The following is a 25,319-nucleotide window of genomic DNA, read 5'->3' on the forward strand; positions in this document are numbered from 1 at the left end:
CAAAATCCTGCCACTCCCACTGCGCCCAGCAGAGATTGTGTTTGCCCAGCAGCAGCATCAAGAAGGCAAAATCGTTGCTCCTGACTCTCTCCATAGGGGAACTTAAGTGGAGGATCCTCTGACAACCTCCATAAGAGCATGTTCTCATGACTTTTGCTGAGCTGGAGACACTGACCCAAGAGCACGGGCCTGTCAGGGGAACAAGTGATTGGCAGTTGCTTGTCGCTGGAGAAGCCAGGGATCTACTGTCAGCCTGTTCCATTGCACTTTGGAGCACAGCAGGTCCTCAGCACTTGCTGACTGTTCTCTGAATGGGGCTGCCAAGGCTGCCAGAAAATTGGTTATGTCCAAAATAAAAAAGGATAATGTCCCTCCCTACTCTGAGCAGTGCAAAACCCTGCCCTCAGCCGCATGAGCTAGGCTGCCAGGAATGGCTTTTCTCGTGACAAGAGGGAGGCAGGATCTCTCCACCGCAGTCCAGAGGGCACTAGGAAAAGCAGAAGCTGCATCTGTAAAGATAATCCACAGCTGGGGCACCTGCCCAGCTGAAAAATACCCCTGCTCTATAGTGGTACATTTTAGTTACACATAAACTTTTTAGATCACTCTAAGTATGAAAACCTGAACCACCCAGCCTTCCAAAGCCAGATGTGCACTTGAACCCACTCAGAGCTTGTTATCTTCTATCAGGTAAGACAAGATATTCACCTTTCTGTCCCCATAAATGACACCCTGGGCAACCAGAACTTTTCCTTCACTTACTGAGATTAACTCACTTACCAGGAGACTAAAGGTATGAAAAATCTTGCACTCCTTTGCTTTCTTTCGTACTAAATAAGAAAAAATTAGTTTCCAGAAATGTAGCTCAGGTAACAGAGCATTATGCAGGGAGCAACTGTCTGAAGAAAACAGTCTCAGCTCTAAATGACGCTGGTAGCAGGGCCAGATTTGGGACTGGAGCCTCCTGATACCCTGGAGCATCCTACACCTAGCTACTAGAATTGCCTTTACCCACGGGCAGAGACATTGGTTACAGTTAATGATACAGAGAAAAAAAGCTAGCCTGTTTCAAAACAACGATGCAAGCCTTACATGAAGAGGGCTCCAGTTTTGCACTGAAGGAGTATTTCTTGAATTCATTTTTTGTGACTCCTGTATAAAACACTATGTTGCCTGAAAGGTAGGTAGTAGCAGTGTACTGGTTGCGACTTTTGTTCCTGAATATTATAGTGACTTTAAAGTCACTGCCAAGGATTGCCTTTTGCACTTGGAATTCCATGTCCACATCCGTTTGTGGCTGATACGTGGTATCTTGGGTAGCTTGCTTTTTAATGCCATACATCACAGCAGTCTCAAGAGCCAGTCTCTCCTCCTCTGAGCCTAGAAATGAATGAAAATCAAATTTAGAAAAGAAACAGGAGTACTGCATTAGCCCACTCACCGATCACAAGGGGGCACCTGCCACAGTTTATGGTAGCTGAAATGAGTGGATGAGGACGGTGAACCTTCCTGTGGTAAAGTTAATATTAGAACTTCACAGCTTCCAAGTAAGCTGGTGTTAAGGGTTCAAGCCATATCAGATAAACTGATGTAGCTTAATTGATATTAATGGAGCCACGCTGATTTACTCTGTACAAACATCTGGCCTGAGTAAGAAATGTCTAAACAGCTGTACAGAGAGCCTTGAGCTGTTTTGAATGCTTCAAGTTACTCCATGACTACCCTTTGTTTTCACTACAGCTTACTCAGTCCAAAGCGTTTCTAAGTAGCAAAGCTTGTGCTCTCATCAAGGCATCTGCAGTGTTGCTGTGATGGAGTTGCAGACAAATGAAGAGTTCCAGAGGGCACCTTGGCATCTTTTCATGACTCCATGTCAGTGCCAGCAGTTTGTAAATTCACCATACAAGATCTGACTGAGGTAAATTTACATCGGTATGGTCCCAGCCCATTTCAGGTTACCTTCTTGGAACTTGTACTCCTCAGTAATCTCCATCATTCCATCACCTCCAACTTCCTTGGTCACAATCAACTGCCCAATATGGGTCGTGTCAATTTTTTCTATCACTTGGATTCCATTTTTCTCCCTTCTTGAGTAAACAATATCACTATTCACCTGTAAAATCAAATGAAAAAGGATCAAGGTACGTGGAAGTAGAGAGGAAAGGAAACCAGCCTGTCTCCCCTCAAAACAAAGACACATTGACACAAAGACCCATTAATTATTCACATTGAAGTCCCATGTTTAAAATTAGTCATGTGCTACAATAATGACTGGATGCATTTTACTATCAGCAGCTCCAGGACAACAGACAGTGTAAACCTAAGTAGGCTACAGAGATACTGTTCAGACTTGGGGAGCACGATTACACATTCCTCGCACCAAAAAGCTTTACATTGTAGAGGGGGGAATGCTTCACAGATAAAATATCTTTATTCTCTCTGTCCTAAGCTATATGCAATTCAATTACAGACTTCCTCTACAGCTGTTGCAATTCTGGGCACAGCAGTTCTGGTGGTGCAAGAGGTTAAAACTCGAGACCAAGCCCTCTCGCTTCTCATGGAGATATTTCTCTCTCAGATCTGCCAATCAAAACACCCATGTGAGCTCTCCTTGACCCACTGCAGCCAAAAGGAACGTGGTGAGCAAAGACTTCTTCAAAATCACTGCACCCATTTTGATGAAATAAGCAAGGGAGCCTTAACATAAGCAGCTGTGCCGGCAAGCCTGAGAAGGACAAAACAGGTAATGAGGGATGAAGATGAGCAGCTAGAGCTAGTGACTCATTTGCCAGCATAGCTGGAATCTGGGAAGGATAAATGACCACAGCCTGAAGTTTCATTGGAGCCACAGTAGCTTTTTCTGCTTATTACATCGGTGAACAGAGATTAGAGAAATCTTTGTCATTCATTAGAGCCATATTACCCCTACTGACCCACATGTCAAAATATAATGATGAGATTTTTCTTTGATGTGGGGTATACATGAAATAACTTCTCAATGCATAAATTGCAGTTGGGCCCTATCTTCTGTCTCACCTATGGTCCAACTGGTATCACTCAATGCACTAAAAATTTTCAGGTATGTACCTCAGCATAGACAAAAGGAGCGTCAAATTGGAAGCAAACGTGACCATGTTTAATGGCTTGAACTGAGGCTGGTCCACACCTGTACATACCTATGGGGAGAAGAGAGATAAAGTGAGAGATTAAATTAACTAAACCCCATGTCACAATCTTACCTTTTCTTGAAGAAAAAGAATTCTTGGGGTTTGGTGAACTCTTTTTAATAGTTGACAGGGACTCCTAACCAAGCAGTGAAAAGCTTGATTTCTGTTACCAGCCCTCTAAACAACAGACTCAAGTCTGAAATAACCTAATGGTTTGGTACCTTAATGGCACCGTAAAGTCCACTGTAAACCTGAAGTGCTTGGAATGTAGTTACATCTGGTTTTGGTTAAAGCAGATAATTTTGAGAGAGCTCAGTTATACCACAGCCTGAGAAAGATCTCACTGCAAATTTGCTAAGAATGTCTTTTAAGAACTGGGAAATTAAGGACTGGGAAGAAATAGCAGTGGCTTTTCACTTTTTGTCTCCTGCCTACAGCCTGCTCAGGAAGTTTAGTAAGACATAAAATAAGACATTTATGCAGACATAAAATGAAAGAAAATTAATTTGATTAGGTTCCTGTACAGGTTCTTTAAAATTTTAGAAGCCATCTTTTGGCAACAAGACCACATCTCTTCTGTACCAAGCAGGGCCCTTCTCAAGCAGTATTTTGTGCATATGCAACATGAGCAGTGTTATAATAAGGACAGATTTATTTTAGAGCTCCAAACAAATCAGAAGGCCCTGAGCACAGGTGAGTGTCGTTGTTGCAAGAAGTTGTCACTGGCCATATGGTGCCACTGGCTCAGCTATCATCGGTTCATGGTTTGCCATGAAGAGCCCAAGCATTGGAAAGAGAGCTAAGGAGGATTTCAAGCAGTATTACCATCACTGGTTTCTTGGGGTGTCCCATCAACAACCTGCCATCCCCCAAAACCAACAGGAAGATCCGGTCTGGTCATCCAAGCTTCATTCCAGCAGTGGTAGTTCCTTAGACAAGAGATGGAGCCAGAATATTAAATTATTGGAAAGAAGCATACAGACCAAAAAACCCCTGTGTATTTACGTCCTGCCATCGCTTCAATAACAACATTTGCCAATCTAGGTGTGAAAAAGTTGGCTTTTTTTTAGAGAACAGATTTTTAAGGTCTAAAAGTTTGGTACCTATCTGTTAAAAGCTGAAGGCCACAATCTCTCATTGTAGTTTCTTGACTGCAAGCTGAAGTAGCTTTTTGATACTTCTAATGGGATCTCAATGCAAATGTCTCAGAAAACTTTGCAGTGCTTGGAGATCGTTGGGGTATATGAAGAGCTACACAAACTGCAGTCCCTTTCCAGCCAGACACCTCCACTTCAGTCTGCCTGCTAAAGTAAGCTTCGAATCTTCTTCAAGCCATTGAAGCATGGTCTGCTTTATAACTCTTAAGACTGAAGCATTGGTACATTTTCTGAAGAGATTTGAGGATCAGCTCCATAATGTACACTGTGTAGCTTTGTTTTTATGACGCAAAATAAACAAGGTTAGCTGGTTTCCATGTTGGTTGAGAAAAAGACCCTGCACAGGCTTTATAAGATTATCCTCATTGTGGCTTCCTCATAGTCTTCCCAGTGTGTCATGCCAGTGAGGGGGGTCAGATCTAGAACATACAGCTTTCCACAAAACTGCTGTGGGCCAGGTCTGCCTTTAGGGCCCAGGACAGTGTGCTCAAAGTGGAATTTCTGAGAACTGTTCATCTAAGCACTCAGGGCTGACACGCCCTCGCTGGCTGGATGATGAGGGGAAAAAAAACCAAACCACTACAACACCATCACTGTATGCCCAGAATATTTCCAAGAGGATCAGAAAAGACAGACAGATCTTGTAACTCCCTGCGATGCTACCAGCACTCAAGGGACAGCACAGGCAAGAAGAAAAGACTGTCTAGGAAGAGGGTCTTGCAGTAAAGCCAGCAAGGTGTTTGCATTTCATTACTGCAAAAAATAAAAGAAGGAAGAAGTATAGAAAAGGGCAATTTTGCTTGCAAATTATATATATCCTACAGCAGATTTGAATAAAAATATATCTGTGTAGCTGCTGATACAGCCCCTAGTACATGGGATGGTATTAGCAGCTGAAATGGGGACTGTTAAACTCTGACTATTCCATGAATAATAGGTGAAAACCAGCCATGGAGCAGAGTCGGAAGGATCTGAGGCTTGTCTAACAAGACATTTCAAAGTGGAAATGAAAGCTTGGATCAGGGTAAAACTTGTCAGTTAGGAGCGTTAATGAAGCAGCACTACAGAAAAAGGAATTATTCAAGGAAAATGACGCACACTCAGAGAATTTTTGATGTTGCTGAGAGTAGTCAATGCTGAATCATGCTCGCAGAGCTTTGCTGAGGGCTACCAGAGAATGAGGACACACTTTGTGGTAGGTGGGTTTTTGAAAACTGTTTTGCCAACATGGGAGAGAGACAATCCCTGCCCTGAAGCCTTCACTGGTTCGCTTCGAATCAAACCCAGATGTGTCATTGGCTTTCAGTTCTGCGAAAGAAGAAGCTGAAGAGCAGGCAGGAGAGAAGGATGATAAAACCAAAGGGGGATAACAGTGTGGAAAATGGCAGCTCTGCTTCAATTCTGTAATTAGATAATGTAGTTTTTAATATATATTTTTCTATATCCAACCTAGGGAACAGGATCTTTCTTATTGGTTTCTATTGGTGTGGTGTTGGCGCAACAGGACGACAATTCCTATAGGTCTGCTGCCATGCAAATAACAAATACAGGTAAGGATAGTGGATGTGGATGGACAGAAAGATATTGCTTGTAAAGCACATGAGCATTAAGGAAAGGAGGGTGAGGGGATCATTTGCCTCACTGAAAAGTAGCAGAAACCTGTCTCTGGGAGAAGTGAGCACAGCTGAGGATCTGGCTCCACAGCCATGATTTGTTAAACTGATTCTGTAGTTCTTATATTCTACAGCAAGCCTGAGACATTAAAGAAAGCAAGAATGGCTACACAGATCAATGTAGTGACCATTAAATATTTACAGAGATAATTACGAATAGACTAAACAAAGCAATGGGGAAATTAATAAAAGATGACCAGGTGGGTTTTATGCCTGGAAGACAATTTAAGAAGGTTACTTCGTATTGCTTATGAGACAGGCACATGCTGGAAACAGCTGCTGCCCTTTCATTAGCTAATAAGCTCAGACATTGGGGTTGAGATTGTTGCTGATAACATTATTAAGAAATTAGGGAAAAGTGAGCTGGACATGAATGGGTGAACAGATACCTCAGAATGGCTTTCTCTACAGGCTTGGACATGGATGAACCCCCATGCGTCTGCGTGACTTCGAGCAAGTTTCTGCTGAGGTACTGACGTCAGTCTGCTTGGACCTCACAGTAGGAGTGAGTCTTGATTCCGGTCCAAGAGAAATATTCTTTAAGTGTCTTTATATCATCATTAAGAAAGACAAGGAGAACAAAGTAAGGGGATGGAGGCAGTACTGATGGGTCCAAATCCGGCCAGCTTTATAAAAATAACTTTTTGCAAAGTCTGTGTAATTTTGTATATGTGTTCTGTTGTTTTTGTTGTTGTTTTCTATCCTGAGGGAGAAGATGATCTTTAATAAAAATAAATAAATGTCAGATAACATTCAGAGGGAGACCCACACTCAGAGATTGATTGGACTAAAAATCCTGGCTCCAAGTATCCCTGAAGTCTGAGAGTATTTAAAACCTGAAGACAGATCAGCTCCAGCAATACAAGGCAATAGAAATGATATATTAATAAAGAAAAAGAGCTTTGCTTCCAGTTTTCAGGAGATTATAAATAAAAGTGAGAAATATATTTTTAAAAATCATTATAAATACCTTGAGCTTGTCCTCTTAAAAAAAAAAGAAAGAAATTAAAAGAGACATTAAAAATAATATCAAGGTTAAGACACAAGCCATTTAAAGTCGGCATGTGGGCTACCATGGAGTGTCACAGAGTAATGAAGAGAAAGGACACAGAGGAGAAATGAAAAGAGGTGCGTAATATATTAAGTCATGCCCAAAGGGTTATGTGCACCATGTACTAGTAAATGCACCAGGAGGATAAAAGATGAACAAGGCAGTTCAAAAAGTAATCAAGCCAAAGAAAAGCAAACGTAGGATGGAAGGTTGAAATGTAGCGTGAAGCTGCATATGCATTTCAGTGGAACAAGGGTGATTTGGGATGAGCTGGCCCAGTCCCAAAAGAATGGAAAAAACCGGGATTGAATTAAGAAGTCTTGGGAAACAGCTGGGAAAAGAAGAGGTAGGGAGTAAAAGAAAATGTCAAAAGTGGATGAGAGGCGTTTCAGGGATCAGGTTAGGAGAAGGGAACAAGAAAAGATGAGACAGTGAAAAGTCTGAAGTGTGGCAATGATCCATTACTGGGAGTATATGGACTGAGCAGTGAGGCACAGTCGCTGGGTCTTGTTTCATATCATTTACAGGCAGAGGAGGTTTCGGAAGAGGGACTGTTCCTTTACAGCTCTGTGGGCCACAGAAGGACCAGCCCCAGGAGGCTTACTGAGGTCCTGCTATCATATCGACCAGATGAAACTTAGCAAACTGGGAACCCCAAGGTTCCTAGCAGGAGGGAACAAGGCAAATAACAGCACCACAGGACTTCAGGAGAGTAGGCTTTGGCCTGTTTAAGGTCCTGCGTGGGTGAATCCCATGGGAGGCAGTTCTGGGTAGAAGATGGGCCCAGGAGAGCTGGTTGTTTTTCAAGGGTTACCTCCTCCAAGGTTAAGAATGATCCATCCCCATGTGCAAGAAATCAACCCCAAGGGGGCACAAGGCCTGCATGGTGTACAAGGTGGTCCCAATTAAAGTCAAACAAGCGCACAAGAGGTTGAAGCAGGGACAGGTGACCAGGAGGAATATAGAGACACTGAGCATGCAGGGACAGGTTTAGAAAAGCCAAAATCCATATCAAACAGAGTATGTCAAGGGGTGTGAAGAGCAGTAGGAAAGGCAAGCACATCAGGATCAAAAGGAAGACTAAGGAAAATGTGGTTCTGCTGCCAAATGGGACTGGGGACCTGATGACAAAGGTCTAAGAGAAGGCCAAAATATTCAATGTCATCTTTGCCTTGTTTTTTACAGTTAAACCTTGCTCTCAGGAATCACAGCCCCTGAGACCAGTGTGGAAGTTTGGAGTAATGAAAATTTACCATCTGTAGATGAGGAATAAATTAGAGAACATTTAAACAAACTGAATACACAGAAATCCAATGGATCTGATGAGACGGACCCAAAAGGGCTGAGAGAGCTGGCCAATGCACTTACGAGTGTAAGACCGCTTGTATCTATGAAAGGTCATGGTGACTGGGGGAGGTTCCTGAGGACTGGAAGAAAGCAAGTATCACTCCTTTCTTCAAGAAAGAGAAGAAGGAATACCCAGGGAACTACAGATTGTTAGCCTCACCTTGATCCCTGGGAAGGTTATAGACCAAATTCTTCTGGAAAACATTTCCAAACCTATTAAGGACAAGGTGATTAGCAGTCAGCATGGATTTACAAGGGGCCAGATGTGCCTGACCAACCTGATAACCTTCTCTGATGAAATGAATGAGTGGACAAGCAGAGAGCAGTGCATGGGGGTCGATTTCTCTTTTGACTTTGGCACCATCTCCCAGAACATCCTCATAGACAAGCCACTGAAGTATAGACTAGATAAGTGGACAGTAAGGGGAAATTGAAAACCAGCTGAACTGCTAGGATCAGAGGATTGTGATCAGTGGTGTGAACTCCAGCTGGAGCCTAATCACTACTTGTGTACCCCAGAGGTTGATACTGGTCCAATACTGCTTAATATCTTCATTAATGACCTGGAGAGATCTACTATACCTTCAGCAAGGTTGTTGATACAGAAAACTGGAAAGAATGGTTGATACACCAGAGGCTGTACATAAGGAGACACTAAGAAAGCTGCGGCTGTTCTGCCTGCAGGTGGGAAGGCTCAATAGGATCTTTTCCATGTGTGTAAATGCCTGGTTAGGGGAGCCAGGGGAAGAAGACAAAGCCAGACTCTTCTCAGTGACCCCCAATGACAGGACAAGAAGCAATGGGCACTAATTAAAACACAGGAAATTCTGTCTGAACGTCAGGAAACACTTCTTTACTGTGAGAATGGTTAAGCACTAGTACAAGTTTCTCAGAGAGGTTGTGGAGGAGTATCCATCCTTGGATATACTCAAAACTTGACTGGACACAGCTCTGAGCTGCTCTAGCTGACCCTGCTTTGATCAGGGGGTTGGATGACTTCCAGGGGTCCCTTTGAGTCCCAACTATTCTGTGATGCTGTGACACAAGCTTCAGATGTAAATGAACCTAATTGTTTTCCTTAGATTCCCTCTCGGTAGCAGGTTATGGAAATCATATAAAAGAGGTTACAGCAACATGTTCCATCATTTTCTCCACCACAGAATGGGTTTATTACAGTTTTAATATAAAGACTTCCAGAGAATGCTATTAATGAGACATACTGATGAGCAGCTATGCTGATGAGTTGAAGATATCATTGACACAAATCAGGTATATTAACACTGAATAGGACAAATATCTCCTGATTATAGGAATATAGAGGTCACATTAACTGCTTCACTCTGAGGAGGAGAGGCTTGAGGCCCAATAACCCACACATAATTTCTACAGAACAGAGCATATAATCAATATATACTACACTTCTCCTGTCAGACAGGTGATAGTAAGAATTCAAGGAGCAAGTCAGAGGACTGTCTTTTCCAAAAGAACATGTAGACTCCATTTCTTGTTCCTAGGGAGTTTTCTCTTTATAAATCTGGCAATAGCATTTCAGTACCTTGTATGATACTTTGGCTTGTTTCTTTTTCAGCTGAACTGAGTTCATTTGGGAAAGTACCTGTTTGCAACAGTGACTGCATGTACAGTGTAAAACCAGCCTAAAAATGCAGGAACTGGGCAGAAGCAGAACAAGAAGGGTGTTTTTCCATAGATATTGAGGTATCCCTTTGAGCCTGGCCCCAGAGTGATGGAAGTGCCCATCCTACCCCTTTCAATTTTTAGAAATGACCTGGCCCTAAGGTGCACAAACCCATTCCAGCTCTCCTCCAGTGTTCTTAAATGTGCACTGTACAGTAATGTTAGTATTGGGATCCCCTAGGTTTTGTCTCTTTAGATGACAAGCACTTCATATTAGACAGTGTACTAACAATCCATTCATTCTGTTTTACATAAGCTAGCAGTGCTCTTTAATGCACAGAGAAATAAATACACCACAGGTATTGCTGTCATGTTTTTTACTACTTACACAGTGCACATATTAAAGGCATTTGCCAGGAGAACTCACCAGACAGAGTCTTTTGTAATTTTGGTATCCAATTTCCCTTCGTCATCCAGAAAGAAATCCAACTGTAAATTGGCATTGTTATCATGGGCAGAAGAATAGTTGGTAATGAGTCTTGCAGGTATCCCCAAGCACCTCAGAACTGTGGCAAAGACAGAAGTGTGATGAGAAGGACAAATACAAAGACTGTACTCATAGATGACAGGATGAGAGGAGAGAAACTATTAATAACTAGAACAATATGGGAAAACTCAAACCAACCCAAATGTTTCCTCCTATCTGTCTTTATAGAGAATATGTTAAATACTTTATTTGGACCCAAAATGATGAGCATTCGAGATATGTAATGGTACAATGGTTATCACCTAAGCAGCTGATTACCAATAGTTTTAGAACAGTCTTGCATAGTGACCACACTGTAGCTAATTTTAAGGCAAATCTGAGTGCAATGGGTCAACTGCGTGACCAAGTGTGGTATAAAGAAAAATGAGTCTGAGCTTGCAAGAAACGCAAAATATATTATGCCTCCTAGTATCAGTAACCCAGGAGAATCATGAGACTGTGCTAAAAAGAAAATTAATAGAAAGTATCTCCTCTTGGTTGATTTGGAGTTGGACATCTGCTGTCAGAAGGTATCTGGCAAACACAAAGAATAAAGCAGAAAATTATTGCTAACAAGGGGGGAAAGCTGCATTATTTGCAAGGGAAATGTCAGAGTTAGAGAGTCTGAACAAAATGCATTACATAATTTCTATTGATTGCTAAGTAATAGTATTTTGGAGTCAATAGTCTCTTCCCATAAAGGATCTTAAAAGGAGGATAAAAAGAAAAGAAGCCTCTACCCCTGAATCTCAGACCATCGCAACGTGGCACTGATGACTCTTCTACCCATTTGACAAGCGGTAAATTTGGGAAATGTGGAAATGCTCTGGCTACATGTGAAGTGCAGTAGTGCATCGTTAGGCTTCTGTGTTTGTGGTGCACTCTGGCTGATAAATAAGCATGGAGCACAACCCCGGGGGGGAGTGGGGCTGCAGGGTGACACATCATCTCCACTTCTCCAGAAGAAATATTTTGTCTCTCAGCCAAAAAAAAGTTCCTGTTTTCCAATTTAGGAGCCAACATGGTTCTGCAGAAAACAGAGGGGTTGGTTTGTTTTTTTTTTGGAAAGGGAAAACATTTTTATCGAAAATCCTATTTAAAAATAGTTCCAATGCTGCAATGTTGAGCAGCCCTTGCTGCTACTGCTGGGTTTTGTATATTCATTAGTGTCACTGCTGTGACTCCCAATAAAGTGTAATGCTGCACATTCATTTCAAGTTCCTGGATGACAAATTACCTGGATGCATCCAATACCATATGTACCTATTGATTAAACTTAATTCAAGTGCCCTCCCAGGTTTCCAGCACATGAGCCATCAGGGCTCATTGAAAATAATTTGCCTGACAATTTCAAGATTAATGATCTTTTTTCAGAATGTTTTAGCATTTTTACAGCTGACTGTCCAGAGTGTACAACATGGTAACCTTGGAAAGCTGGACTGGCCATAAAGATACAACATGACCTGAGAAAGACTCAAAATCAGCTCAAAACAACCCTTTTAGTTGCACGCAGCTGTTCGGACCCTTGCTGTTCTCTCTGTGCAGTGGTCAACAGCTGGATGCATCAGTGGATACCTGTCAGATCAGCCACTGGACAACATTTTCATTTCATAATGTTCAACAAATTTCAGCAATCCTTGCAGCAGTACAAAGTGCCAGGTCTCTGACTTAACTAACTTAGCTTCATGGTGGCCTGTAGACAAACCACTGCGTAGTGGTGATTCAGGGCCAGTGCAGGGGCAAGGTGGGAGAACTGGTGTGTGTGCGTCTTTCTGTGATCTGGAGAAATCGAGATGAGGCAAGAGTCAGAGAAGACAAAGTGGCCTGTGGAAGCCACTACAAGGAATTGCATCCATAGGAAATATTTGCAAGAGCATTTTTGAACCCATTGCATTGCGCAGAAGCTGGGGAGAATCAAGTACAGACCACGTGACCTCAGACAGTGATGGAAGTAGATGTCTCTCAGGTTCTTTGGATGTGTGCGATTGCTCATTATCCCACTGCACCAGGAATAAAATGAACCATTTTATGTGTTGAAGGACAGAGCACCTGCCAGCACCTCCACAAAGCAAAACAGGAACTTCTCCAGATGTATGAAAAAGAAGCAGAGATGCCTGAAACTGCGTCTCCCACCACAGCTGCGAGAAGCCTGTGCAAGCAGAAGGCTAGGTGGTCAGATGCCACCTTTGTTTCTGAGGTCCTTACTGTTTTGAATAGTTTTTGAACTACCTCAGGTGACTAAAATGAGTCATGAAATTCAGTTTTCAAGCTTGGATGAAAATTATGCACAAAATGAAACACACATGTACAGAAGAGGCAAAAATAAAGTGAAAAGACAGAGATGTCCAGGGCTGCCTGGGGGTGAAGAACCAGTCTGTAACTTGTCATTAATTATTCAATTTCCATGTTTGCTGCAGAAGATGGGTGATTCATACCCTTCATTTTTGATAGAAATAAAAGATAAAGAGAAGTATAATGTGATTCCTTGAGACAGCAGCATATGACGGTAACATGTGACAGTACTGAGACGTGACAAACAGGAAAGTTTCATGGAAATCTTTTCTGTAATTTCCTTTTCACATCTTAAATACAAGGGCCAAAGCTTAGCCCTTCAGCTGTGGCTGAGAAGGGCTACTTGATGCAAAGTAGGCTCCAAGCCTGCAGAAATACCCATTGTGTTCCCCATGGTCCTAAGCTGATCTGGTCCCCCCAAGTTTGATACTTAAATGTGTATGTTGTAAGCACTTCTAAGGAAGGTCATCTGGGTTTAAGATAGACGTTACTTTTAATTTCTGTTTGGCTTCTATTGGCCAGTGCCACAAGCATATGAACTGCTTGACTGGCTACACTGGCATTTGACATAAGCATTGCTTCCAATGGCTGGTCCCCATTATCTGTATAATGCACATTTTTTACACTTCTAGCGTCTTTCTTGGCTGCTAATACACTGCTGTGTGTCCCAGTGTATTAGCAGATGATGTTATTAGAAAACACTAGGCAGTAAAGAAGTGGGACCCATCCAACTCTGCTTTCCCTACTGGATTTTAGAACCTGCAACACCACATTTGTGGCAACATTGGAATTCTAGTTTGAGCAAGTGTGTTTAGACCTTATCTTGTAGTGCTAGACAATTTATAAACCAGGCTAGCACTTCCCTCATTGTTCTGGCTCACAGACTCCATAGAAAATGTTAACAGTGCTCAGTAGACAGATACTAGGACAGTACATGTCAATTTTGCTAGGAACAATCCTCAGTAGGTAAGATTTGACCTTTCTGGAGCAGAAATACCATCACATATCCCATGCTGGGTAATACTTTCATGTTGCAGGTCTAGATAACAAGCCCACTGTTCATCTCAGATTTCCTAACAGAAATGTGGACGGTGCCAAAGGACTAATTTTCTCTCCCCCAAAATTACCCTCGTGAGTCATTGAATACATTTTACTGAACCAATAAATAGTTAACAGATTTGTGTGGAAGAGCAGCCAAGGAGAAGCTGAAGGAGATGCCAAAGGTTTATTTAAAGACCACCTATTTCGGCCATGTATTTTTAAGTATCTCTGCTATTTACTCCTGAACACCGTGGAGATAGGAAGTATTTTAGATAGTTTAACCTAAAAGCTCTCTCTGTTATGCAAGAATTGCATAGCCGCGTGAAGCTTTTCTCACTGATACCTACATGTGTTGAAGACACCAGCAAAGACCCAGCACTGGCCGTATCGCACGGGTTGCTTAGAACTGTAATACTCCAAGAGAATGTCCACACTTCCCGTCCAGGCTGAAGGTGGGACACCGTAAGTGTATGTATTGTCCCAGGATCCAGCAATCACACCATTATCATCTCTGGAGTTGATCTAAAGGCAAAAGAAATGAGCATTAGGGATGTCAAAGTCTGAATAATAAAGAGCTCTTTAACCCAGCAGACAAAGATAGGATGGGAGAGACTGAAGGTAGCCAAGTTTAGGCTAGAAGTAAGACAGAAATGTTTAGTTATAAAGGTAGGAGATGAATGGAACAATCTTGCTAAGGGCCATGGATTCTCCATCTGCTTTTTTGAGCATTTTGAATTGAGCAATTTGAACAATTTTGAATGAAGGTCAGATGCTTAAAAATAATGGTGAAATTAAATCACCACACTAAGTATCCGTGTTGCCAGTTTAGTAAGTTTTATTAACATTAAACATGCTTACTACTATGTATTTTTGATAAACATGACCAGTAATACACTGATAAGTGAGCCTCAGAAATATTGAGCTGCATTCTTTCCTAGCATCAACTGTTTTTCAGTCCAGAGATTTTAATAAAATCACTCCAGGTTTACAGCAGATTGAGAGGAGAACCAGTCTACTGTTATTTTTAGAGTATAAACTTTCTTCGGTCCAGCACACACGAAAACAAGAAGGAATTTGCTGTGTAAGTTTTCCCCTGGTAAGATTGTACAAAACAAGAAGTTTTGCTGACTAATGGCTATACTGATAGGCATTAACGAGCAATACATCTCCTAGCTGCAATTTGAACCAAACCAGTTGAGGCTGTGCAAAAAGCTCATTCGCTCTGCACCTTTTAATTATGCTAATGTGGAACAGCTACACACCAGCCAAATAAATCACAATTCTCATTTAAAAGCTTTTGGCTGGATTAACTACTGGTTTATAATTAGAAAATCGACTTCCTGTGAACCCTAGGACTGAATAAAGATAAGTATTCAGAGTCATAACCAAAGGGTTAAGGGGTTGTGCCCATCTCACTGTTGTGGGAAACAAGCCAAGAAAAGAGGCACTTCAAGGACAGGGCAGCGTGTTGATCTTCAGACTCTCCTCTGGCTGTAAAGAGAGGAAGAGGGGGTGACTCTACCTGCTCTGCAACGTCAGGAAGCTTCAGCAGTATCCCAGCACAGGGGCACCTCCTCAAATGAGCTCAGCTCTACCACATTTCAACTTGAGCAAGAACGAGGGTAAGAAACACAGGTGGGACTTAGCACTTCTTGGCCACTTCTTACTGAGGTCCAGATTTCAGACAGCCAAAACTCCCACTCAACTATGGCCCAATTCTGCAGATTAGACATAAGTCCATTGACTCCTGGATTTCCAATGGTGAACTTCCCCTAAAATGACTGAGTGTCTCAAAACCTAAGTGATATCCAAGCCCTCTTTGGGTTCATACACTCTGCTATTCTGCCCTTAGGGCTACCATGGTCCCTGCACCAGGGACCCTTTACATCTGCTAGCCCAGTGATGAGGGGACCACATTAAATTCTTAATTCTGCTGAAGGTCTGAAGCCATGTTTCTAATTTCTGGGGTGAAAGAACTAACCAAAAAGTTAAAAGAGAAAGACAAGCAGGTGTGTTCTCAATACTTCTTGCTGAAGTTGTTCTATTTAACGTGATGCAAGATTCAGATGTGGCACTGAGAGGCCAGAGATTCCATTTCAGTGTCATTTAAGACAAAGAGCTCATTCTCTTACCGCCTGGGCAAATGCTGTAATAAGTGGGTTAAAGGATTATTCATCTCCAGCAGCCATGTTTTGTGGACAGTCTGTTTTAGTAGCTGACTTGGGACACCACCTGATGACACTAGGTCAATAACTAGACTATTATTCTGGGAAGCAGACAGCATCAGTTCGGACCTCTATAAGGCAGAGGAGAGGACTCAGCCTCTGCCTTCCACATCCTGGAAGTCATCCTGGAGTCTTCCATCTTGAGTATTAGGGATGGGGCTGCCTCTGTACCCGCTCCAACATGACTCCTGGTGCCTAGCAGCTGGAAAGAATGGAGATGTGGAAAGTCTTCTCCTTATCCTTTGCTTCTGGTAGTTTTAGGTACTTCCATTGTGGGTGCAGGAAGTTTTGTGGACGCCATGTTTAAGAGGACAGCTGTCACAGTGTTTTCTTCTGGGGCCGAGGTAGCGTATATGAATATTCTCAGTGTGACTAGGCCTTTTGGGCTTAAAAATGGTAACACCTGCCATTGCAGTGTCTTAAGACCACATTCAGGTTAGTCTCTCAGTTCCTCATCCCAAATCCCACCCATCGTGCCACCTTGCCATCCATGACAGAAATAGTTTTCTCAATTATCTCAGCTACCAGAAAGCGAGCGCAGCATTACAGGAAACACCATCATGCCTGCAGTGTGATGTCTCAGAGTGGGTTTCCTACCAGCGAGGTACCAATCTCAGGAAAAGGCAACGAGCCAACATAACAATTTCACTTTTAGTGGAGTGAAATAAAATGCCAGATCCCAGAGGTCAGACTGGACAATTTATCTGGCACCTGCTGGAGCGAGCACATTGGGGCATGATGGCCAATTAAACCAGCCTGGCTTTGATTTATGAGTCGCTTCTGACACACGTTAGGCGTCCATTACATACCACTGCAGAGGCAACACGGCAGATTTTGATAGGGTTTCCACGCCCAGAGAGCTCCAGTTCTGCCTTGTCCATCAGGAACAGGCAAGCATCCAGAACGTTTTCTTCAAACTAGATAAAAGAAAATTAAAAGGGAAACAGAGGGAAAATTCAGTCACTTTTTATTCTGGAAAGCAAAGGTGAAATTATTTTTCATTGCTGTTATAATAGCTGATCAGCTTCAAAATTAGCTGGCTAAGTCAAAGTTCTGTGTTTAAAAATACAAGTTTTCTTCTAGAACAATCTCCCATGTATGGCAAAAAAATGTGAGAGGCTGTGATGGAAAAGAGAGTGTAATTTTCCAATCAATCTTAGTCTGGTTTCCAGAAGGTTGAAATGGCAACACAGCCTTTCTGACAGGACATAAAATTTTAAGTGCTAACAAGTATATAATAGGAAGATATTATAATAATAACTACAAGAAGCTAGTGTGCTTGTGAAGGACTTCATGTCCTTCACAGATTCCAGACCTGTTAATTTCAGGACCTCCCTGACACAGCCGATGCTATGCTGCGAAGTTGAACAATAAGTGGTTTGCCAAAGCTAATTTGAAGATACATTTTAAAATTAATTTTTAAATCTGTTTGAAATTGACAAGCCAAAAGCTGATTATATAGATTAATCCTGGTCTACCAAACTTAGACATCAAAAATACCAAGTGACCTAAAGTAGTCTTCTTCAAAAATAGAGTGAAAATATACAGTTTCTTCGATCCAGCATGAACAAGCACAAGAATGAATTGAGGGCAGAGGTGCCTAAATAGACCAGAAACCATTTGTCACAGAACTTGCCCTGCACTGTATTTCATTTTCCTTAGGAGAAACTGCATAGCAAAGGGAAATACCTCTGTCCCCTGGAAAATGTTAGGAGACAGGGAAATGCACATTAATAAAACAAATATCTTCTAGACAGACAATCCTATATTGACATTCAGGGCTGTGACAGAAACTCCACGGAGCTTGTCCCCTTGCCGTTTTAGGTTTTACATTTCACGCTTGCATCCCTAAAGATGTGATTCACACTAGGAGGATTTTTGCTCTTGTGTTGCTACTAGAGCTGGATTGATTTTGCAACTGTCTCCAGCCTGGCTCAGGGCTCCTTGGCAGAAAAGGGCTGTCTGAGTTTTGCCTCCTGAGGAAAGCAAGCAAGAGCCCAGACCAAGCTGCTGCCTTGGCAGCCCAGGGAGAGGCAGAGGAGAAGGAAGCCTGAGACGAGAGAGCTGAAAAGGAAGCCCCAAAGAGTAAAGACTGATGCTGCAGGGAAAACAGGAGGGATGGGGGTCACATCCCAGGCAGCAGTCAAGCTCTGGCATAAGCCAAGAAAGCAGAGGCACCTCCACATTTCACCATCCTCAGCCACCTCCTGGCCAGGGAAAGTCCTTTGATTTGCCTCTGCCTCAAGCCTGCCTGGCTGTCGTTCAGAGTACCACCGCCATACAGATCCTTTTCAGCAAATGTCCTCCAAGGCAGCACACCCTGCTCATCATCACCCACACTTGCACTGAATTACTTTCTCTGGAGCAGAGGTTCACTAGTGAGTAACAACTCACCGTCTGAGCAAAACTGAATTCATGGTGTTTGGGTAAATAGGGAAAGAGGGATCAGCGTTACCCAGCGACCTACTCCTAATATTGTATCATCCCTGGGAAGCTGAATAACTGCATGGTAGATTCTCCAGTCCACTCCACTGATATGTGATGTAAACAATCTCAGGTGAATGACCATGCTGTGGAGACCCTCCTTCCCAAGAAGAATCCTCACAACAGATAATGTAAACTCTAGGCCCTTGCAGCAATCCTTCCTACTTCAAGTTCACTTTTCTTCTGATCTGGCCCAATGATTTATCACTTTCACCAGGATCAAAATCCGCTTTCTGCACTTCAAGTCATCAGCAGCGCCTAAGACCTGAGCTAGATAAATATGGAGTTTACCCTGCAAATTATATATTTCTCATCTATGGTTTATGAGACACCATCAATCTTGCCAGCATATACAGAAAGAATAAAGAGGAAAGAAATTGCTGTCAGGGTTGTTGCCTTCCACCTTAGTATTTACAAAATTACATGAATGCTTGTGAAATAACTGGATTAACAGGAGAATCAGACAAGCTGTAAAGTCTAGCTGCCTTATGCTGTTGCAGTAGAGTAGGATGCAGAGTAGCCTTAACTCTGAAGACAGTTTTGCCCTTCTTCTCTATCCAGGGATTTAAAAACATTAAATCAAACTAAATTAGTTTCTTGCTCTCACTCTTGGCATGAAAATGTTATCTAGTGGGAACTGGAACAGAAACATAGCATTTGTAAGGCTGAACATCCCTGAAATGTCAGAGGAACCAGAGCAGCATTAGGCAGCCAGGACAGGTGAGTGAACTTGGGCCAGGCGCAGGCACTGACTGCTCAACACAAGCTGAAATGAAAATAAACCATATTCGGGACCAAGGAACTTTGGCGGAGCCACCTGGGAAAGACTGCAGATGGAAAACGAGGCATGAGAAAACACACAGGCAAAGGGGCCCTGTCTGCAAACAGACATGCGTTGTGTTACAGAGCAGTGCGTTCGTCGGGCTGGCCTTCAGCGGGATCCTCCGGCATGCTAACCTGTCTCTAGTAGATGACCTTCCATTTAAATAAAGGTAAGAGGGGCTGTACCACACCTTTTGCACTGGTGGAGCTAGGGCTGTGTTCCTCACAGTCAGCTGCAGGCAGAGGTGGTCTCGTGTTGCCTATGGGCTGATCCGACCAAATGCACATGCCATAAAAATACATGTGCACAGTGGGCTGCAAAGCTAACGCAGCTCATCGTGGGGATATGACACAACTCACGATGGCAACAAGAACTATATACCCACCTGTTTTGTTTTATTTTTCTCAGAAAAAAACATTAAATGATCAATATAGCATCCAGCTCCTGATCTTTTTCAGCTAAAGAATTCCTATGTGCCTAGACTTCTTCCAGAGTCGAATTTCCCCTGAATCCCGTGGGCTTTCCTGAGTGACTAGGTATTTGTGCTTTCTTAGAAGAAAGGAATCACAGTCGTGTTACAAGGAACATCTCCATCCTCATTCACTACAGCCATGTTTCAACTGGTCTTTTGTTTTTTCTTCCTTGGTCCATTTTTCTTGCCTTTCCTCCTCTCATGTTGATGCTGCTCATTAAAGACAGCAGCTGTGACAGTCATCTCCCACTAGTAACCCAGTTTTGAACTGTATGTTCTTTTTTAATTTACAACCTGAGTTAAAGCTTACAGCTGTCGTCCAAAGCAGTTTTTTAGCCTAAGAATATTACCATGCACAAGTCTATCTGTATTTTTGTATATGACTATACACCTTTCACCTCTGTGACTGTATGTAGCCTTAAGCTTTTTACTTGCACAGTTGTACAGGGCTATATAGCATAAATACAAAATGCGTAATTGCATGCCCTATTCATAATATAGGCCTTGCTGCTAGTACTTTTACTCACTCACAGCAATGTTCTTATTCTTCATGTCCAGGATTGCTGAAAATGATGGAGATGCATGTTTTTAATGGTTGGAAATTGTCAGGGTGAGATCAGGAACATCACATACACTACCTCACTGAAACCAGAAGAATATTTCTCTATTGCTCTGCACTTTGAGATGTGTATTACACTCAAATGTTCAATTCCGTTAAAACTCTTTACCTGGGCCCCCTTAGATGTGTTTGCCACACTCAGTTTTCACATGGGGATGTGACAGTGAAAGGTGCACTACAGCCCAGTGTGGAAATCATGCCCTCCATTTTGAGACAACAGAGGAATGCAAGTAGATGGCAAAGGGAACAGCCCTAACCTCCCAGACAGAACTCCCTCCTAGCAAAACCAAATAAATAATGCAGTTTCTCAAGGGAGGCTGGTGTTTGTGTCGGGAAGCTGCCAGATTTGCAGAATATAAGCACCGCAGGCCAAGCCACCATAGGCCATAAATTTAGCATCTTAGGACATAAATCCAGCAGCTGGTTTAAGCAGCACCTTCCACCTCCAGCCACTCGTTCCACTCTCTCCCTCTCCCTTACATCTGTCACGGAGTCAATCCCAGACCTAGGAACAGAGCAAGCCCAAAATATAACCCAAGGGAAAAGAAAAAAACCCAAGGAGATGCTTATTCAGCTGGATCAGCTCTCCAGCCTCGCTGCATGGCTGCGCAAGCACTTGCAGGGGGAAGGAAGGGCCAGGAGGGGGCATTTTTGGTCAACATAAAAGCACACCCAGCTTTGGCCTCAGGATCTGGTTCCACATCTCTTGTCAGAGGCACCATCAGCTTATGGAATTGCCCCCCCCCCACTTATTTAAGGGTTATTTTTATCTCAGTCAGGGTGACAGTCAGACCCCACAAACAACAGCGCTGACACAACCAAAGGAATGGTGCAGAGGCAGGAACTCCCTAAGGCAGTGCTGCCGCAGGAAAAAAAGATGAAATTGTACCCTTAAACAAGGAAACAAGAGAGATGCGAGTTCAAAGAGCTCTCCAGGGCAAGCACACTGGCAATCCATCCAGCTCAAGCTTCGAGATTGTCTTTAGCTGAGGGAAAGAATGCAAAGCAAGAAAGCCCCTTTCTGCAAGGCCGCGCCAGGGACGTGCCACGAAAACTGAACGGATCCATCACTGTAGCACTAAGGAAATACTTCAACATGTTCTTAATTGCGCTGTTGTGAAAACCCAGGAGGTGAGATGTGCAGAGTTCACCATGTCCAATAACTGCCCATTGGAGCCCCTCTGAGTGACAGCTAGGGTTAGTTTTTCTTGTTTTGATTCTGCTCGTTAATGCCTTTTCCCCATTCTCACACAACAACTTAACTCTTCCATCCTGTAGGGATTTTCACACTGGTTAGTGCTTACAAACAGACTGAGGTAAAATAGACAAGCAGTAAGTGTGATGCTATTGAAGGCACACCAGTACCCCACACCAGCCTGGCAGAGGGTGTCACCTCCAGGCTGCAAAAGGCTACTGGAGACTGATGTTGCCAAGTCCAGGCAGCAAAGGGAGAGGTTCCCCCCCTTTGTCACTGTGGTGAGGAAATTTAAAACTCTAGGATGAAATCCCAGTTTGTCATAGGAACCCTGTGACAAGCTGACCCCCAAATTGATCAGAATTATTTCCACCAAGCTGCTAAAACTAAAACTAAAACTAAAAAAAGACAAAAAGCAATACAACCTATTACTGGAAAATGAAAAAGAAAAAAATAATCTCTGTACTCTTTCACTGAATTGGTTTGATCCTGAAACAGCAACAACGTAGCAGCAGAAATACCGCTTACTGTGGAAACCTCAGCTCATGATCGTAACTTTCAACAGGCAACCTCTAAGTATCTGAAATAATGCTCCTAAAACAAGATCCTTAAATATTAGCTATTATAACCATTGCTTTTCTGGATTAGGCATACACCCACTTCATACAATTTTAAAATTAATCCCCTTGTCTTTCTGAAGAAGAGACCAATAATGCACTCCAGAGCCCACAGTCTGGACCACAGTCTGGTGTCAATTGAACTCACTTGCTGTCCCTGCTGGGAGCAGCCAGAGAAGATCTAAATAGCTCACCTGACCATAACTCCAGCTTCTAAATTTTATATCGTTGATGTTTCCATGGAAAATGATACCAACATCATTCAGGACGTATTCTTCCCTTTCCTTCTCGTCATCCAGATACACAGCATCCTCTGCATCAGTTTACAAAAAAATAGATTTGCTTAGTTTTCATATAGGACAGATAAACAAATCTTAGCATATAATACACTTGTCTTTGATGAAAAGTGCCCCTCTCACATCAAGCAAGGAATTACTTGCTTCAACAGACTACAAGAACATGGAAATAGTGACCTCACTTAGGAATATGATACACAACTTAAAAGCATGCAAGACGCAAAAATGCCGACAACTCCTGCCTGTTTTCTCAGGATCTGTAAAGTCTGATTAAAATGTCACATCTTATCAAGAATTTTATGATTACTGTGTACCGCTAATTTAAAAGTTGGAACACCATGATGCAATTCTGCATCTGTACAAACAGATCAAAGAACAATTTCAAACCTATTAATGTTAATGGAAAACAGCTCAAGTCAAGAGATCTAAAGAAAAATCTGTAATGCATTAAAAAAAATGGAATACAGTTTTTACAGTATATTAACAGAAAGGTTTGATTGCTTTTTCTGTACGTAAGTTATTGACTGGAGTATCACTCCCCCATGCAACTTGACTGACCAGCTAATAGGAGGAGAAATTCAAGTGTCCAGGTGAAAACTGGAAGCAACTGGAAGAGAACTTTAACAAAACATATACAAAAGGTATATCCTAGATTGGTCTTATATCAAGAGTCAGGAGCATAAGTGTGGACCCTCTCCCTGCAAACATGATTCACATAGGTAAATAATTATTTTAATTAATATTATAATTAAATATGTATTTAATTAGTATAATAAATATTAACATTCATACATAACTCTGAATGACATGAAACTATTCAGACATTCACAGGTAAGTATGAAGCAGATCGTGATTCTGTGACACTAGAATAGTCGAGGATTTCTTTCCTGTACCAATGCTTGTATTTTGAGACTAAGAGATGCAGGTTAACAATTAACAGTATTGGAATTAATTAATTTGAGGAAATCAGTAATGTGGTACCAGATAGCAAATTAAAGGGAAGTAATAACCTCTGATAGTTTCATATGGGCAAGTACAAAACTACCACTCACTACTGCCATAGTGGATTCTTTAGCATCCCAATACAAATTACTAAAGGATCATTTAACTTTTAAAAGCTTATTGACTACTTGTATTTTGTTGAAATGCAAATCTTATTTGTACTTCCTTGTAAACCTCATCCTCAACGGCTTCTTCATCTGCCCATAAAACTGCAATTTGGCTGAAAACAAGCTAAAATCTGAGCCCTCTGAAAAAAATCAATGGCAAAACTCACACTAGCTTCAGTTAGGAGAAGGATTTTGCCAAACTACATACCTGACCCTTCTGGAAGTTTTTGTTTTCTCTGAAGATGTATTTATGTGTCTATGTCTACACATATAGAAGGGATTATGCATAGATATAATGACCTCCACACTGGTGTGCAAGGAATGATAAGGAAAGATGTAAGAAGCCTTTATCGCATTTAAGGAGATCAGTGCCTGCCATTATACTTTTGACAGGGTTTCTGTACAGGCTCTGCAGGCTACATCTGAACCCGAGCAAACACTGAAGTGGCAGGTTTTGGCAGCTTTTCCCAAAGGTGGGCAGGTCTGAGACCCAGTCTTGCATGTGGCAGGCTGGTGGCATTCCCCCGGCTTCTAAGAGCTGGATCATCAAGAAGTTTTTTTATAGGCTTGTCATTACCCACGACCTGCACCCAGGCACAAAGCAGAAGATCATGGGTTTATTATATTCAGAGGCTACCAGGTGAAAGAGAGCATTAAAACTTGACAGTGAATCAAAAAGCTGCAGTCACTTATGCCAGCAGGGACACTCATACTTACAAAACTCTGTATTACATGACTTTTCTGAGGTCCAACTCCCAGCTCTAAACAAGTTCTGTGTAACATCCCACTAAAAACGTTGAAGATGTTACTGATCATCTAGGCTCCATTAGGCTGGATCTGCCTGGTCTGCTGATTGAACAATCACATGTGTTCTCTCACTGAGCTTTGGATTTTATTAAAGTACATCCATACCAATGGCACGGAGAACGTATTTAAGGAGAACTCACATCTTCTGTACAGTTACACATTCAGTGGAGCGTGTGCTGTTGCCTTCTTTCAGGGATTAAAAATATCCATATTGATCCGGATGGTATCAATTGAGATGCTTATGTTATTTCAAGACTGCATGATCTTTGCTAAATCAGATGAAAATTGATTAACTTCTCTGTCAATTATTTTAAAGTATTTGTGTTTTTTTGATAAAGTGAAAAAGCATTCTGTGTTTCACAGGAAAGCCAGGTGCTTTGATTTTTGACAGCTTTCACTACTCTTGAGACTGTTTAGAAGAAAATACGAAGCATTTGTGGCTACTTTGATGCTAAGCAAGCTCTACATAGTAGAACTCCTAATTATTTTGTGCAAGTGGAGGCTCACATCTGACAAACAGAAGAATTCCATGGAAATGTGCTGGGTTTGTTTGTTCTTTAGCAGTTTACATTTTTCTTTTTACTCACTTCTTTTATCCTGGGAAATTACTAAGACACTAGCAATGCTACAAAGAAGCAAATTAGCCTCTATGTTTCCCTGTTTGAAGATGGATAAGGTGAAAATACACTTCACGTGAAGACTATTGCAGGCGAGAAATCCCACTGAACACAGGCTCCTTGTAAAGAGATGAGGAGCCCAGAGCAGCCCTTGCAATTTGGGAAG

At 42.2% G+C, this 25,319-nt stretch overlaps 1 protein-coding gene across 3 annotated transcripts in view; it reads right to left on the minus strand.

Annotated features, from left to right (window-relative positions):
• The window catches only part of F13A1 (coagulation factor XIII A chain), a 63,451-nt gene that overhangs the window by 12,440 nt on the left and 25,692 nt on the right, over positions 1 to 25,319 (minus strand). For all 3 annotated transcript variants that reach the window (XM_056332349.1, XM_056332350.1, XM_056332348.1), the window contains 8 exons: positions 22,519 to 22,637; positions 16,924 to 17,031; positions 14,237 to 14,411; positions 10,458 to 10,596; positions 3,993 to 4,096; positions 3,088 to 3,176; positions 1,960 to 2,113; positions 1,093 to 1,380 (listed from right to left, as the gene is read on the minus strand). In XM_056332349.1, coding sequence (XP_056188324.1) covers positions 1,093 to 1,380; positions 1,960 to 2,113; positions 3,088 to 3,176; positions 3,993 to 4,096; positions 10,458 to 10,596; positions 14,237 to 14,411; positions 16,924 to 17,031; positions 22,519 to 22,637 — 1,176 coding nt within the window. The remainder of the gene's footprint in view (positions 1 to 1,092; positions 1,381 to 1,959; positions 2,114 to 3,087; positions 3,177 to 3,992; positions 4,097 to 10,457; positions 10,597 to 14,236; positions 14,412 to 16,923; positions 17,032 to 22,518; positions 22,638 to 25,319) is intronic.

Source organism: Falco biarmicus, chromosome 3 (assembly GCF_023638135.1).
Source record: "Falco biarmicus isolate bFalBia1 chromosome 3, bFalBia1.pri, whole genome shotgun sequence".
NCBI classification, from domain to species: domain Eukaryota; kingdom Metazoa; phylum Chordata; class Aves; order Falconiformes; family Falconidae; genus Falco; species Falco biarmicus.